General features: G+C 36.1%; 1 protein-coding gene across 2 annotated transcripts in view; it reads left to right on the forward strand.

Annotated features, from left to right (window-relative positions):
- Positions 1–18,318, forward strand: part of LOC110022551 (phospholipid:diacylglycerol acyltransferase 1) — a 42,443-nt gene that overhangs the window by 12,681 nt on the left and 11,444 nt on the right. Inside the window, exon 6 of one of the 2 annotated variants that reach the window (XM_020721558.1) lies at positions 15,401–15,419. The exons of the other annotated variant lie outside the window; for it this stretch is intronic. Coding sequence (XP_020577217.1) covers positions 15,401–15,404 — 4 coding nt within the window. The 3' untranslated portion in view covers positions 15,405–15,419. Of the gene's footprint in view, positions 1–15,400; positions 15,420–18,318 lie in introns of those variants that run through there. 2 annotated transcript variants of the gene reach the window in all.

The following is an 18,318-nucleotide window of genomic DNA, read 5'->3' on the forward strand; positions in this document are numbered from 1 at the left end:
TTATCAAATTTTATATTTTTCTCATTTATATTTTAATTTTTTTTGATTTAAATACTCCATAACTTTAAAAATTAATGTAAAAATATGTACTTAGTAAAAATCGTGATTTTAATTCTAAAAAAAATCTTCTCCTTTCCCTGAGTTTATAATATCTTTCGGTTTATTTTTTGAGTTTTACATAAAAAGTTATGTAATTTTGAAGTTAAATCCAATTTTCTTGAATTAAAAAAAAAATAATAATATGAAAATATGCTCCGCTTCGTCTCCCTTACGCGATACTGTACGCTAACACGATAGTTCAACGGCTGGAACTTCCCGGAGTTCGTTCTCCACCGATTCTCAACCAAATTTTGCGTTCTTAGGCTCGTTTTGTTCAGCTCGAAGATTAGATCACATTCATATGGATACTTAGGTGTTTTATGATCTACTTTTTGATCTGGAAGTGAGGAAAACTCGGGATCATTGTTTGAATTTAAGAGATATATCTGAGCCTAAGATGTTTGTCCTCATTTAGGTTTGAATAAGTAGACCTTATTGAGCTTATCCAACTCCTCGTAGCGTCAGTTTGATGTCGTTTTTACATCGAATTAGAAGTTCGCCGGAGTTGACTTGACATCGCTTGGAGGATGTGTTAGAAACCGCCACAGTAATGGAAAATAATTGATCTGACTTCTTAAGGACCTAAGAAGACTAATATTACAATTTGGGCGAGTTTCAGAAGAGTTTTTCGTGCAAAATTGAAAGGTGACTGTGAGCTTTAGAGGGCTTTGAGGGCTTTTCCGGCGGCGGCGGCGGTGGTGTGGGTTGGGTTGTTCAGGGGTTGTATTCCTCAGGTCAAGGAGCACAACTTTGCTCAAGGGTGCAAGTGAGTTTGATGGCTCTATGAAAATTTGGGTCTATCCTCTCTTCTTACTCTTCTCTTCTTCTTCTTTTTCTTTTTTTTTTCTTCTTTCATTTTCATCGAAATGAAATCTTTTTATTATTATTGTCTTCAGCTAAGAGGGAGAGGGGGTAGGCATGAATTTAAGTATGTGTGAGTTTTTATTTTATTAGATATATACATAAGAGAGGGAGAGAGGGAGAGGGAGAGAGAGGTGAGAGAGTGAGAGATGCTTTTTTTTAATTTTTATTTTATGATGGCTGTAGGCGTGGGAGTGGGAGTGGGAGTGGTAGAGAGAGAGGGAGAGGGAGGTGAGAGAGGGAAGAATGCAAATTTCTTTTAATTTTTATTTTATGATGGCTGTAGGAGTGGGAGTGGGAGTGGGAGTGGGAGTGAGAGAGGGAGGTGAGAGAGGGAAGAATGCAAATTTCTTTTTTTTTATATCAGGCGTGGGAATGAGATTGGGAGAGAGAGAAAGTGAGAGGTGAGATAGGGAAGCATACAAATTTCATTTTTTTTTAATCAGGCGTGAGAATGAGATTATGAGATAGATAAGATTTTTTTTTTTATTATTTCTTTTGTTTTTTATAGCTGCAATGAGAGGGATAGAGAGAGGGAGGCTCATGCATGCGTGAGTTTAAAAAATAATATATTTATATATATTCTTATAATAATAATAATAATAATATTATTATTATTATTTAAAGTTCTCTGCGCATTTTTGACGAACACGTCGTTGTGGTGAAATGAATGTCCCACGTAAGTAAAATCGACGCTCCGGACGCACTGGTGTGGTCCGTTTCGTCAATCTCGGTCGTTCAGATCACTTTTTTAGGCGATCCAACAAAAAATGATAACTTGTGTATTTAAAGTCCGCATGTGAAACCGTAGTGCAACGAATGACCTCTCTAAGTGAAATTGACGTTCTGGATGCAATTTTTAGTCTGTTTCGTCATCCGTAGTTGTTCTGACGACTTTTGTCGATAGACATGTAAAAAAAGCGTCAAATTTAATTTTCCTCGATTTTCTGGTTCGCAATCAATCGTTTTTGAAATTGATCATGAGTCAATTAAATTGATTTGGATTCATTTGAAATTGAATCTAGACATGTTGAATTTGAAATTGAGGCATTTGATTGGTCATGAAGCTCAATTTGATGATTTTTGTCAAAGTGAGTGAATTTGATCAAAATTCGACCCAATGAATAGCCAAAAATTGATTTTAGGGGTGTTTGAAATGATTTTGGAGGATTTGAGATTTTTGGGCCATAAGTGACATTTTGGTAATTTTGACCGACTTTAGTCAAAGTGGTCAAATGGTTGATTTAAAGACTCGAGGTGGTTCAAGAAGAAATTTGGACTCAAACGACAAGAAGAAATTTGGAGTCAAACGATAGTGTTCGGGGTCATTTTTGATCAATGTAGAAGGTTTTATGATCTTCGAAGTTTTTTTTGAGTATTCGTTATTTTTGTGTCAATGTGTCAAAAATTTATCCAAAAATATGACAATATTCATCGAAGTTTTTTTTAAGTATTCGTTATTTTTGTGTCAAGGTGTCAAAAATTTATCCAAAAATATGACAATATTCAGAAGAAATTTGGAGTCAAACGATAATGTTCGAGGTCATTTTCGATCAATGTTGAATGTTTTATGATCCCCGAATCTTTTTTTTTAAGTATTCGTTATTTTTGTGTCGATGTGTCAAAAAATTGTCCAAAAGTATGACAATATTACAGTCAAAATTCTCATGAAGACATAATGAATGATTTGGTGTGATTTTTAGAACTTATTGGTGACTCTGGGAGAATTTGAAAATTTTGATATTTTGGGGGTCTAGGTGTATTTTGGTAATTTTTGTGAAAATAATTTTTTTGCAATTTTTGGATTTCAAATGGTCTAAATGATAATATCAAATGGTCTGAAATGGGTTTTGTGATTCAATGATAGTTTTGGGAAATTTTAAAGAATTATAATATTCAAGTGAGTTTTTTAGGAAAACTAGGTTCAAATGATTTTGGTCAATCCCATGAGTATAATGATTGCAATATTATGATATTTAAATGCAATGTTTATGATGATCATGATGATTATGAATGATGATGCAATATATTGAAATTCAAAAAGATGTAGAGCAGTGCAAGATTTTCCTATGATTCATATATCCTATAAGAATTCTCATCAGGGTTCCTTTATGTAATCTCTAATCTTTGTATTAAAAATTATTGATCACGTATAGAACCAACATAGAGAACAGAGATTTGGTTGAAATGTCTAAGGAAAATGTGAGTATCATTTTGAAGATGTTAAGATAGTCATTAGGAAAGTCCTAAGGCTAGATCTTAGTGACTAAAGGAAAGACCCAAAACCCTTACCCAAAAGTGAGGTCAACAAATGAACCTTCAATAGGTGTGGTGTGCTAAATAAGCACACCGCGCGTATTAACGTTGAAAATTTCTACCTACTGATCCCCAACAATGGGGAAAGTTAACTTCAACTTTGCTTGATTGGTCCGTTGATCGCCTCAGTGTGCTTGTTTAGTGCACCACACCTATTGGGGGTCCATTTGTTGATCTCACTTTTGGGTGAGGATTTTGGGTCTTTCTTTTAGTGACTAAAATCTAGCCTTAGGACTTTTCTAATGACTATCTTAGCATCTTAGAAATGGTATCCACATTTTTCTTAGACATTTCAACCAAATCTCTTTTCTCTATGTTGCTTCTATATGTGATCAATAATCTTTAATACAAAGATTAGAGATTACGTAAGGGAACCCTGAAATTTTTATAGGACCTATGAACCATAAGAAAACCTTGCTATGCTCTACACTTTTTTGGACTTCAATACATTGCATCATCATTCATAATCATCATGATCATCATAAACATTGTATTTTCATATCATAATGTTGCAATCATTACACTCATGAGGCTAAGCAAAATTATTTGAACCCAGTTTCCCCGAAAATTGTTTTGATTCTAATTTTTCAATTTCTGCTAACAATTCCAACCCCACTTGAATATTCTAAATTTTCAAAATTCCCGAAAACAGTTATTAAATCACAAAATCAACTTAAGACCATTTGATATTATAATTTAGATCATTTGAAACCAAAAAATTGCAAAAGTACTCAATTTTTCCAAAAATTATCAAAATACCCCTAGATCCCAAAATATCATATTTTCCAAAATCTCTCAGCCACCAATAAGTTCTAAAAATCACACCAAATTATTTCTTATGTCTTTCTGAGAATTTTGATTAAAATATTGTCATACTTTTGGACAATTTTTTGACACCTCGACACCAAAATAACAAATAATTAAAAAAAAGCTTTGGGGATCATAAAACCTTCCACATTGATCGAAAATGACACCGAACACTCATGTATGCATGAGCCTCCTTCCCATCCCTCTCACTGCAGCTATAAAAAACAAAAGAAATAATAAAAATAATAAAAAAAAGAATCCTATCTATCCCATAATCCCATTCCCACGCTTGATTTAAAAAAAAAAAGAAATTTGCATGCTTCACTCTCTTACCTCTCTCTCTCTCTCTCCCAATCCCATTCCCACCTGATTCCAAAAAAAAAAAAAAAAAAAAAAAAAAAGGAAATTTGCATGCTTCTCCTTCTCACCTCCCTCTCCCTCTCTTTCTCCCACTCCCACTCCCACGCCTACAACCATCATAAAATAAAATTAAAAAAAAATTATCTCACTCTCTCACCTCCCTCTCTCCTTCTCTTTCTCACTCTCACACCTCTCTTCTTCCCTTATAAAAAGCCTAAATTTCCTCTTCTCTAAACACAACAACAACCATCCATACTACCTCCCCCCACTTCTTTCTCCTTCACGTTACATAGCAGCAGCCCCCCACCTCCCTCGCCAGAAACCGCCAACGTCGCCGGAAAATTCAAAGCCGAGCTAAATCTCCATAGAGCCTCCCAAACCTTCTGCATTCTTAACGAAATTTGTAGCCCTTGACCTGAACAACCCAACCCAACTCAAACCACCGCCGCCGCCGCTGGAAAAACCCTCTAAAGCTCACGGTCACCTTTCAATTTTGCACGAAAATCTCTTCCGAAACTCGCCTAAATTGTTATATTAGCCTTCTTAGGTCCTTAGGAAGCCAGATTAATTATTTTTCATCATTTTGGCGGTTGCTGACGCCTCATCCAAGCGAGGTCAAGTCAATTCCGACGAACTTCCAATCCGAAATAAAACCTACATCAAACCAACGTCACGAGGAGTTGGATAAGCTCAAGAAGACCTACTTATTCAAAGCTAATTGAGGACAAACCTGTTAGGCTCGACATATCTCTTAATTTGAAACGATGGTCCCGAGCTTTCATGCCTTCCAAATTGAAAAATAGATCATAAAATACCTAAGTATCCGTATAGATGTGATATACTCTTCGAGCTGAACCAAACGAGCCCAAGAAGGTGAAATTTGGCTGAGCATCGGCGGAGAACGGACTTCGCGAAGTTCCAGCCGTTGAAACCATCGTGTTTGCGTACACTATCACGTAAGGGAGACGAAGGCGGAGCATATTTTCATATTATTATTATTATTATTTTTTTATTCAAAAAAATTAGCTTTAACTTCAAAATTACATAACTTTTTATGTAAAACTCAAAAAAATAAACCGAAAGATGCTATAAACTCGGGGAAAGGAGAACATTTTTTAGAATTAAAATCACTATTTTTTACTGAGTAAATATTTTTAAATTAATTTTTGAAGTTCTGGAGTATTTAAATCATAAAAATTTAAATATAAATGAGGAAAATATAAAAATTGGTAGAGATATTAAATGACCTTAGGGAAAACTTCTCTGATTTTTCTAAGATATTTTAATGTCTCTATATGTGTATTTTGATTTTTGAACAAAACGAAATATTTATGTAAATTAAAAATTATAAAAAATTATAAAACTGTGAAACTCTCTGATTGAACGTTTGACCATAAACAGAGGTTTAAAAATTTTAAAATCACGTTTAAAATAATTTTTATAATTAAAACACGTTAATTAGGGTTTAGGTTTAATTTAGGCTAAGTTTACCTAGCCCAAGCTCAACCTAAGTTCAACATAGTCAATTCTCCTTAAGTCCTGTTCAATTTTATTACAGACCTGGTCAGCCAACTCAAGGATTGAGTCAATCACTCATTAAGTTCAATTTTAGTCATTTAGGGCTTTAGGCCAGCCAGACTTTAGACCGAGTCTAGCCTGTGAAAACTTAACTTTTAGCTGAGTGAATAGTTGGAACATTTTAACTTGAGATTTAAGTAATCCTATCATTTAATTCAGATTGAACTTCTTGGAGTTTAGGTTAGTCAACATGAACTTTAGTTTAGTTTAACCTACACATTAGGTTCATCCTAAACTAAACCTTAATCTTAGGTTAGGCTTAATTACCTTAATCTTAGGTTAGGCTTAACCTAGACCATTAGGATTAGTGATCCTAACCACTAAGATTAGCCAACCTAAACAATATTGTTTTAAAAAACTATTTGGGTGATATAATTATAAAAAAATATAAGTTTGAGTGGTAGATATGTAAATACATAGCATTTGGGTGGTATGTATGTTAATGTCCCAAATAATTTAGCGTCCTGCTTCCCTCAGAAAGTTTTTCGCTAGTTGTTGGAAACTGGGGCCATGGGCTCACGTTGTAGGAAACAACGATCGTATATTGCAAAAAATAGGGCTTGTTTCTTTAGTCCCACATCGATAGTGGAGGAAAGTTTTTATGAGAAAAGTCTTATAAACATAAGAACTGTACATTTCCAAAACACCAATGCATAAAAAGTTAAACCGCACAAAACGTGCAGAATGGACCCGACCTCGATTTATTGATGAGCTGAACACGAGCTTAATTTGAACCAATGAATTTGATTCACGTCGAACATGAATAGGTTTGTTAACGAGCTATTCCGAACACCAACCAAACACGGAAAAAAAAGTCAAATGAGCCGAACACAAACAAGCTTTAGGCTCGTTCAAGCTCGGCTTATTTACACTCTTACCCACTTCGCTCCTCCCTTGAAAACACAAACTCACTATTTTTCTCTCATACATGCATGATCTCTAGCTTTCTATTTACATGATCTTCATTATTACATATGTAGAGAACAACTAATAGTCTCCTCTATAATTAGTTGACTCCTATCATAGATTGTATGATGCACACTTATAGCATCAGCAAATTACACCTACTTATATAGAATACTTGCATTACATACTCCAATTTAAGAATAGTAGCTCACACTTAAAATGGAAACTTTTAGCCCCAAAAACATTGGTTCTTTAAATCCTTCATTGTTGCCTATAACGGAAAACTCTTTCTTCTTTCTTATTCACATTAAAAACATATGTGACACACACATACACAAACATACACACTCACTCCCAATCTCTATAGATTAGGAATATACCGAATAGAGGAAAGAATCTTGTAATTAGATCTCCTCTAATTAGGCTTTCTATAATCAAACTTTTTAATATACAAGCTTCCTATTATAGTACTTTACATTACATTCACTTTTAAGTTGGAGCATAGATATTTATTATGCCCAATTTGTTAGAAATATAAGTGACCCTAACTCTATTAAGATCCTTTGTGAAGATGTCCCTAATGTTCCCCATTATTTATATGAGTTGTAGGAATCAGATTTTGTTGAATCTTTTCTCGAACAAAATGATAATCTATGTCAATATGCTTAGTTTATTCATGGAAGGCATAGTTTAAAGCAATATGAATTGTAGCTTGGTTATGACACCACAACTTTGCTGGAATTGTCATATTAAAACCTATTTAGGCCAACTTTTGGGAGATCCACATCAATTCACTCGAAGCTTGTGCCATTGCTCAATACTCAGATTCCACATTAGATTTTGACATTACATTCTATTTTTTTACTATTCTATGAGATCGAATTACCACCAACAAAGACATAATATCCAATAAAGGATCTTTGACTAATCTTGAAACTTACCCAACCTGCATCAGAGAAAAATTATATGTTTTTATGCCTATGATTTTGATATAAAATATCTCGTCCATGAGCTCCTTGGGGTAACATAGTATTTGTTTAAAAGCCACCATTGATCTACTGTGGGGGTATACATAAACTGACTTATAGTATTAACCTCATAGACAATATCAGGAAGAGTTACTATGAGGTAGTTTATTTTTTCCACTGACTTCCTAGACCGTTCAGGAACATTAAAAAACTCTCCATCATTTATAAGTTTCTAATTAGAAAGCATCAAATTACTTCATGGTTTGATTCTAATTTTTCAATTTCTGCTAACAATTCCAACATGTATTTTCGTTAAGATAGAAAGATACCCTTGTTGCTCTATGATACCTCCATACTTAAGTATTTCAAGGAATCTTTAGTTCTGAGCTGATTTTTAAAAAAAATTTCAAGAATAAGATTAGCTACGTATTGCTTTCAGTAATAATAATGTTATCAACATAAATCACCAATAGAATGATTCTTGAAGCTGATTGCTTATAGAATACAATGTGATCACTTCTACTTTTCTGCATCTCTTCTAGAACTTGGCTAAATTTTCCAAACCATGCTTGACGGCTTCACTTCAATCCATACAAGGACTTTCGAAGACGATATACTTTCCCAAACTCCCCCAGAGCAACAAACCTAGAGGGTTGCCCCATGTAGACCATTTTAAAAGAACACCATGTAGAATAACATTCTTCACATCTAGCTGGTGCAGGGGACACTTATTTATTATAGCCAAGGACATGAGTAGACGAACCGACATCAACTTAGCTACTGGAGAGAATGTGTCCAAGTATTTAATCCCATAAGTTTGGGCATAGCCCTTAGCCACCAACTGAGCTTTGAGACGTGCTATAGACACATTAGAATGAAACTTTACTGTAAAGACTCACTTACATCCGACAAAACTCTTACCAGAAGGTAGCTCAACTAGTTACAAAGTTTCATTTTTAGTTAAGACATTCATCTCATCAAGTATCATTACCTGCCACCCAGAATGGGATAGAGCTTGCTGAAAAGATCTTGGAATCTCGATAGAGTCAAGAGAACAACAAACGAGCAAGAGTAGGAAGATAATTAAATATAATTAACATATGGGGAAATGAGATAGACACATTGACATTTACCTTTTCGTAGAGCAATAGGTAAATCAAGGTCACTGACAGGAGGATTCACGAATATACTGGTGCTGAATTAAGATAAGGGGAACAATTTATTCTCAAGTAAACATTAGTGAAATGTGGTTTAGGCTGAGACACTGGAGTAGAGGTGGATGTGAAGCAAGTTCTGAACATATGATGTGATACATTAACAACCAACCAAAATCTTATGAGAATTTGGACGCCAATGAGTTACAAAAAAATGGGGTTTGTTTATGAAAGTTGCATCAACATAAATCATGTACTTGTCTAAGAAAGGATGGAAGCATCGCTACACTTTCTGCAGTCGAGAATATCCTAGAAAGACGCACGTTACTGATTTAGGGTCTAATTTAGAAAATTGTGGATGAATATCACGAACAAGACATACATTCAAATATGCGTGGTTCAATAGGAAAGAGAGATTTAATTAAAAATAAAACTTGGTAGGGTCTCTGGTTCTGTAAAATATTAAAAGACATTTGGTCTTTTTTCTTTTAGCTACTCTATTTTGGGATGAATTATCGACACAGGATGACTGATGAAGCATCCTGTTTTGTGTCATATACTTTTGAATGGGTACAATAAATATTTAGATATTGTCAATTCTAAGAATTTTAATCAAAATATTGAATTTAGTTTTAATTTTAGTATAAAAAAATTGAAAATGCGCAGTACCTTAGTACAAAATTTTATAAAATAAAGCAAGTCATATTAAAAAAAATACCATCAGAAGTGATAAAGTATCGAAATTCATTAGAAAAACTAGGATAAAGTCCCCACACATCAGAATTAATAAACTCAAAATTATAAATGACTTTTTTATTAACAGTGGGAACAAAATACAAATAATGGTGTTTAACAAATTGACACGACTCACAGTTTAAAGATGTTAACTGCTGAAATTGAGGGTAAAATTTTTTCAACGTATCTCCTAATTCATAATAGATCTCAAAAGGGGATAAGGTGTTGGAACAGGTTACCAGTTGAGGTACCTCATTATCCAAAATATATACACACTGATTCTCGTCCCTTACAAATAATCTTTTTCGTCATAAGATCCTGAAATATACAGTGATTGAGAAAGAATAAAATACAACAATTAAGAGCAAACATCATTTTTTCTAATAAAAATGATATTAAAAGCAAAATGAGGTAAACTGAGAACAAAAGTTAGTGTGGTGTAATATTGATGGTGACAAAACCAATAACATTAGAGCTAGATCTGTCTGCTAATGTAACGTAAGAAATGTTGATGGTGCAAGAACTAGTGCGGGCTTTCCCCCTTATTGTCATTCTCCTGATCGTTTTAGTTTCTCACATGACATTGCTTAGTTTGTCTCATACTCTAATATATCACCTGTACACAGAGTATTTATTGAATCTTTGGACACTGTCTGTAGGTAGCTAAAGATGATCCAAAGTGGAAGGCTTCCATGCTGGAGGAACTTGTTGCTCTTAATAAGAATAGGACATGGGAGCTGGCGTTGCTACTTGTTTAGAAAAAAGACAACAAAGTGCAAATGAGTTTTCACCATGAAACAAACCTCAGAAGGAAAGATTGATTCCTACAAAATAAGGTTGGTGGCGAAACAGTATAATCAGACTCGTGGCATCAACTATGATGTAGCATTTGCCCCAGTGACGAAGATGAGCGCAGTCAGGACACTTGTCTATCTGGGTGTGAATGGTGGATGAGGTTACAACAACTGGATGTGAAGAATGCATTTCTTCATGTGGATATGCTGGAGGAGGTATATATGGAGATATTCTCTGGCTCAACATAAACCAAACAGTGGGCAAGGTATATAGACCTAGGAAGTCGCAGTATGGTTTGAAACAGTCATCTTGAGCTTGGTTTGATAGGTTCATGAGAGCATTGGTAGACATGAACTATCAACAGATTAATGATGACCACACAGTGTTCTTTCAACGACATGGTGGTCACATTACCATTCTTACCGTATAGTAGATGATATGATTGTCACTAGTGATGATGAGGGAGAGATTGCTCAGCTAAAGACAAGTGTGGGCAAAAAGTTTAAGGTGAATGACCTGAGACAACTTAGATACTTCTTTAAGAATGAGGTGATTCTTGAAGTAGAGTGGATTGTTCTATCTTAGAGGAAGTATATGCTAGACTTACTCACAGAGATAGATATGTTGGGATGTAAGCTTGCAGTTTCACCAATTAATCAGAAAGAAAAGTTGGATGCAGAGGCAGGAGTGCCAGTTGATCGTGAGGTACCAGAAGTTGGTAGGCCATCTCATCTATCTAAGTTACACTCATCCCAACATATCATTTACAGTAAGTGTGACGAGTCTCTACATGCATGTTCCAAGGAAGGGCCAGAGGAATATAGTGTATCAGATTACGAGGTAATTGAAAAATGCATCGGAGAAGATGTTGATCCTTAGGAAGAATGAATATTTAGGCATTGAGGGCTATTGTAACTCTAATTGGGCAGTTAGGCTGATGACAGGAGGTTCACATCAGGATACTACATGTTTGTAGGGGGTAATTTGGTCTCTTGGTAGAGTAAGAAATAGTCGGTAGTTGTGAGGTCAACGTCGGAGGTAGAGTACAGGGCCATGACCTTAGGAGTTGTCGAGATGTTATGACTGAGAGCTCTATTGATAGTGCTTAAGGTAGACCAAAGAGCTCAAATGAGGTTGTGGTGCGATAACAAGTCAACAATCAACATTGCAAACAACCCAGTGCATCACAAAAAAACCAAGCATATGGAGATTGATAGACTCTTCATGAAGGATAAGCTGAACTACTGGAGATAAGTAATACTTGAGAGTGTGGGCTCAAAAAAGTATTGCTGGTCCTCGATAACTCTCTCTACATTTTATTTTTATTTTTTGCTTGGAGAGAGAGCTTTGGAAGGTTGAATTTTTAGGACATATTGAGTTGTAAATAAGACACTACCCAAAGATTTCACCCTCATTTTGCGAGGATTTTTTGATCCGGAGTTCGAGGTTTTTCATAGATGCAAGCCCCTATGATTAATTACCCTTCCCGATTACGAGAGAACACTTTCGATTAAGGCTAGTCAGTAAGAATTGAGTATTCAACATATAATAACAATAAAATTAGGATTTAAATTGTAGAATTCATCACTTGAAGTTTAAAATGGATGATGGGGGAATGAAGACGAAATCCGATCAAGATCCTATGGTTTCATCTTCCCGGGCTGTCATGATCCCTGAACTATTTAGTCAAGGGAGGTAGTTGACCCAATTCGATATGAAGATTCTTGTCAGCAACCATGAATTGTGTCGTTTTAAAAGTATATAAAAACCTTAAGAGCATAAATATTTAAAAACCAATGTCCCCGATATTTTAAAGTCTTAAGGGCATAAATATTTAAAAACCCATGTCCTCGATATTTTAACCTTAAGTGCATGAATTTTAAACCTCAAGTTTTAAAATTTATTTTAAAATTAAGATGAGTGATGTTTTATTTTATTTTTAAAATCCAAAATTTCAATTGTTTTGTAAAGGGTATACAAGTTTAAATCACCCAAATTTTTTGACAGCTTCTCGCACCAACTCCTGTTAGGGGGCGCTGGAGTGTGTCAATTTTTTTAAGTTATCTCAAAAGCAGCGCCGGTCAGTGTCGTATGACACTGTGATTGGGGAGCAAAATTAAAGTTTACAAACTGCAGTCTCAAAATTCGTAGTTGGGAGCAAAACAAAGCCTTTGACCCATGATCTCAAAAGACACAATAGGTGCAAAAAAAAAGGTTAGATTGCAAATGGAAAGCTCCCTAATTTTAAAAATAATTCTCCAGACGAGTTCGCAATTCCCCCGCCTAACGGGTTTTGTGCTCTCCTTGAATGGATATTTTTGAAAATTCCCCACTTACCCCAACATTATACCTACAGGAAAGTATGAAACTCCACTTTTAAAAGAATTCTCAAAACGGATTCGCACCTTCCCCGCCTGAAGGGTACTGTGCTCTCCTCGAATGGAGCTTTTTCTTTTTTGAAATTTCCTAATTGCCCTAATATTATATCTGCAAGAAAGCATGGAACCCCAATTTAAAAAGAGTTCTCCAAACGAGTTCGCACTTTCCCCGCTTAACAGATACTGTGCTCTCCTCTAATAGAGGTTTTCAAAATGTTTTCTAATTGTCCAATCGTTATACATTTTCGAGCCCCGACAACATTGTCAACGACGTTCTGCTTATTTGATGGATTTTGACCTCATGAAACACGAGCAGTTTGCTTCCCTAGAAGTGTTCCATTTAGTTCTTGCAGAGCAGATTCAACATTGCTTCATTTGATAAATTGTACAAAACCACATTGTTTCCCAACTGAAACCTATACAGAGGCAACATCACCATGACTAGAAAAGATCTGCCTAAGCTTGTCTACCGTAACATTTGGTTCTAGTCCTCCAAATATTGTTGTGTTAGTTGAATCTCCATCTGATTAGGAGCCGTGGGTGGATGCACTGCTATATTCTGAGCCACCAGGTAATTTTCTTGGAGTTGCAACACGATTATACATCAACCTCACCGATATGCCCAAAGGAAGTATGCTAATAATTTTCGTCCTTCCAATATTGGAGATCCCCCAGTAGAGGTGAAGGTGGAGGGTGCATCATTTAGTGAAACCCAATGAAGTGCAGCGACACGAAGTACAGCGCCGCAAAGTGCGTTGGCGGAACATGAGGTTCGGCATCGCCATTAGCGAAACCAAATACTGCATGGCCGGCGGTGGAAACAATGACTGATGTTGCGATTTTTTTTATCGACGCTGTTTGTTGTTTGCATGTTCATCAGCAATGAAGGTGGTCCTCGTCGGTGAGGGAATGAGACAACGCTGATAAGAGAAGATGCGCCTGGGTGGGGAAGCCAAGAGCTTCGAAGCAAGATTGCTCGGGTAATGGAACATGCAAATGTGTGATTGTCTGCGGCTTTAGTTTGAAGTATAAGGCAAATATGAGTTCAGTGAGACTGACGTTACCAGGGCAGAGCAAATAGCAGAGAGCATCGCAATTGTTTGCTTTAGTTTTGAAGGTCTTCGTACGCTGCGATGCCATCATCACTGATGAAATATGAGAATCAACATGCTCAATTAGCAATACGGGAAGAAAAATAAGGTTGATTGCTACTTTGTGAAGCACTAGAGGGGAGATTAAGAGAATTAGGGCAATGGGTGCTGCTCGGAACAAACCTGAAGAAGTGTACTGTGATCCTGGAAGGAGTGCGTTGCAATCTTGTTGTTGCTTTCCCGCTATATATAGTCGCGACTGTAAGAAAACGTGGGAAGTTTCGGCGTGGGAAGTTTCAGAGTGCCATGATCCTGCCTTCGATCATGGAAGGGAAGCAAGAGAAGCTTTGATTTTTTTTATTGTCGTTTGAAATGGCTTCCACCTGCTTTAAATTTAGGCGACAGAGAGGAGGGGACGATTGTGAGGCTTGGAGGCGCGACTCTGGCGTGCGCTGTTTTTGTGATCTTCTCGCTCAACAAACCCCCTTTTTTTTCTTATTAGTTACCCTAATCAGGATTGTCTCGCGAGTGGGATGAAGGAAACTTAAGTGAGTTGGGAGGAAATAGGTGGACAAGGCTTTTGCCATGCCCTTTTGAGCGGAGGAGGAATACAGGACCTGCGAAAGCCATCCAAAATTGAGCATTTGTTGGTCCTTTTAGTGCACAATTAACAATAAGAGTCGGTAGGAGCAGTTATACAATTTAAATTAATTTTTATTAATTTAAATATTATTTTATCTTTCTCTCTTTTTTTTAATAGTCAACAAATGCCCCCTAATAGATTTGGTGCGCGTCTGAAGCAAACCATATTTGTTGTAAACTAATTGCCCCTGCGATCCTCCAAAATTTTGTTTGGATGTCACGTTGCTGGTTTAACTTTGCAGATCTCCAGGAATGCTAACTGGATGTTGATGCAAAGTATAATCTTGAGCTGAATATGCAGACTTATAACTTTATATATCAACTAATCTTGAGCTGAATATGCAGACTTATAACTTTATATATCAACTTTGGTTGATGTTTTTCCTAACTTTTCACTCATTTAGCTAGTAGATTGAGCTCGTCTTTTGCTCTTAACTTTTGTTAGGTGGACTTTGATGAAGAAATTGACTTTCAATCCTAGTTTTAGGCTTTGAGGTACTTTTGAAAGAATTGACCTGAATTGTCTCTACAAACTTGTATGGTGAATGAGCATGCATTCACTCCTAGCTTTATGCTTTGACGGACTTGTTGAAGCAATTGACTTGCATTGTCTTTATAGACTTGTCAGTGAGCATGCCCTCAATTCTAGCTTTATGTTTTGGCAGACTTGTCAAAAGAATTAACCAAAATTGCTTTCACGGATTTGTCAGGTGAATGAGCATATCCCTTTGATCATATAGCCTTATGCTTTGGCTGACTTGATGAAGGAAGTGACCTGAATTCTCTACGGACTTATCAGGTGAGTGAGCATATACCTTCAGTTCTAGCTTTATGCTTTGGTGGATTTGTTAAAGAAATTGCATGAATTGTCTCTACGGACTTATCATTTGAGTGAGCATATACCTTTGGTTCTTGCTTTATGCTTCGACAAACTTGTTGAAGGATGCATGCCATGAACCTAGTCTCCAAGCTTACGTTTAGTCGGTGACAAGAAATTGTTGGTACTGTTCTTGGTGCTTTATCAGACTGGGCGAAGATTGAATTCCTTAGTTCAACATAGAGCTTTGAACGAACATATGGGATAACTTCTTTGTTTGCTTTTCGCTTTGTCGTACTTATTGAAGAAGAGAATTCCTTTAGTCTGTGCCATATGCTTGATTAGATTTTTTTATGAAAGAATGTTGGGCTTTCTTTATTTGAATAGACCATAAAGCTCAACTTAGTGCCTCCTTGAGCGATGATCATTCTTTTGGTTTTCCTGACCTTTTGATTATTCAAGATAATCTCTTTAATCTAGGTTTCTTGAATTTATCAAGATGAATATATTTGAAACTTGATGGTCTTTATCATCAGACTTAACAGAACATGAACTTCTTCACTGCGGCTGTTTTTATGTCTTGTTAAGTGAGGAGAGCTATCAGTGACTTGACCAACTTTATGGAGCCTGACAATAAAGTTGTTATCAATCTCAAAAAGAGGGGCACATTGTTTGATAAAATACATTTGGGGATCTTGGCATGGAGCACAATGTCAACCCAAATAAACTGAAAAAATGCTCGTCTTAGGAGATAATTTATGATCGGTCAGAAATACATTCTTGTATTATAAGAGAGTTTTCCAGAAAGATCTTCTAAAATCTCCTCACTCTTATGCTCTCTTTGAACAACTTGATTGACTTCTTGTTGAGCTTGTATAATAACGTGTAAAGGAGAGTAAGGGGCAATTGAAACTCCTAGTGGCTTGCATTGTAGGTCCCCTCTTTCAGTGGGGATTGTTGACTAATTTCAATAGAGAGCGAGGAGTAACTGAGAATTCCTTCTTGTTTGCATTCAATGTCCCATCTTCCAGTGGAGATTGTCGATCTATTTGTAATGGAGAGTTTGGAGCAAGTGAGAACCGTCGGTTAATTTTTTGATTTTGAAAATAATTTTGAAATTTAATTTAATATAATAGATATATAATTTAGGTTTTGAAAGTAGTATGTTTTAACTTTCGAAAAAATGAGACCAATCTCATTAGTCTAATAGTTTGTATAATCTTGCCCGATACCGTAAATACTACACCTTCCCGAAAGATAAGTGTATATCTCAGCAATTGACCCGATCCTGCAAACTAAGAGATTTGTGACATCCGTTTAACCTGCGAACTTTTTATGTGTGACCGATAAGTTTCTCTATTTAATTTAAAGATTAAGTAGGGTTTATTTTACCTGAGTTCCAACTTCCGAGTTCCAACTTCCCTATAGAGGCAAACCTCTATAGTTAATTACATCCCAAATGACGGGGGTCATTTTAGAAAACTCTCGATGATGATCAAAAGTACTGGTCTTCAAGAATTCAAAATTTAGATTTTCACGGTATGTCGTGGAAAAACAAGTGAGAGTGGCTCAAATAAGAATAATTATTTTCAGGAGTCCAGAGGAGGGAAAATATATGGGGACGTCACAGATCCTAAGGAGAACCCTTCGTGACATCCCAAATTATCCTATTATGTGACTGTGTTTTGAAGATGGTGTTATTCGAGTGTTTCATCCAGCCAATTTTATTATTTGAGACTTACATTTGCATAATGTTATTCGAGTGTTTCATCCAGTCAATTTTATTATTTGAGACTTACATTTACATAATATACGATTATGCAGATAACCCGCAGAGATATGGGAGTTTACGTCGTACCAGACGACATCATCTGAATCTAAAGCGAATTAGGACTTACGCTGCACAACATAGTTGCACAGGTGCCTAAAGGTGTGAGGGTTTACGTCGCACTGAGCGAAGTATCTTGAAGTCCTATGAGTTATTATTTAGACTAAGGTTTATGTCGCACTGAGCGAACTATCTTGAAGTCCTATGAGTTATTATTTAGACTAAGGAGAGAGAGATTGCTGAAGAAGATCCTCTTGTTGCTCGATCCAAGCTTGTCGCCGTGCTGCCCGCAAAGCTGGCTCCATGCTCCTCGTCGAGGTAGCAGTCTTAAAGTCTAAGGTTCAACAGTTTTTATCAAGTGTGTTTCATGATTTTGATTTTGTTGTCATTCAAGCATCATTGGGGGGGGTGGTTAAAGTTGATTAGAGCGACACCGATCAGGATCCTACGATTTTTTCGTTCCGGTACCATTATTTTCTTTTGAATTTACTTAGTTTAAACGAGTTGTTAAGCTCATTTAAACTGGGGAGATTTCGTTAGCAACCGTGGGTTACCTCCTCCGAGAGACTCCCGTAAGTTCAAAAGGATGTTTTAAATTTTATGAAATTAAAATTGCAATCAGTGCCTGCATGATATATTAGAACATGAGTAAATTGCAATGATAAAATAAAAAAAATAAAATGTACCTACGTACCTAGCGTTTCTGCTGCTACTATCTTTGCTGCGTGTTTAGCTCACAAAATATAATATAATTTGCAAGAAATTTAAATAAATTGCAGAAAAAAGAAGAAAAAACAGAAAGCAGCAGAACAAATCGTAACAACAACTAAAAACTTCAAACGGTGGTCCTAAGGCTTCCTACAACTCCGGATAACAACTAGCAAGCTTGTACGATGATCATACGATCTTCTACGGCTCCGGGCAGCAACTAGCAAGCGTGTACGGTGATCTTACGGCCTCTTACGGCTCCGGGCAGCAACTAG

Source organism: Phalaenopsis equestris, unplaced genomic scaffold (assembly GCF_001263595.1).
Source record: "Phalaenopsis equestris unplaced genomic scaffold, ASM126359v1 Scaffold000197, whole genome shotgun sequence".
Taxonomy (NCBI): domain Eukaryota; kingdom Viridiplantae; phylum Streptophyta; class Magnoliopsida; order Asparagales; family Orchidaceae; genus Phalaenopsis; species Phalaenopsis equestris.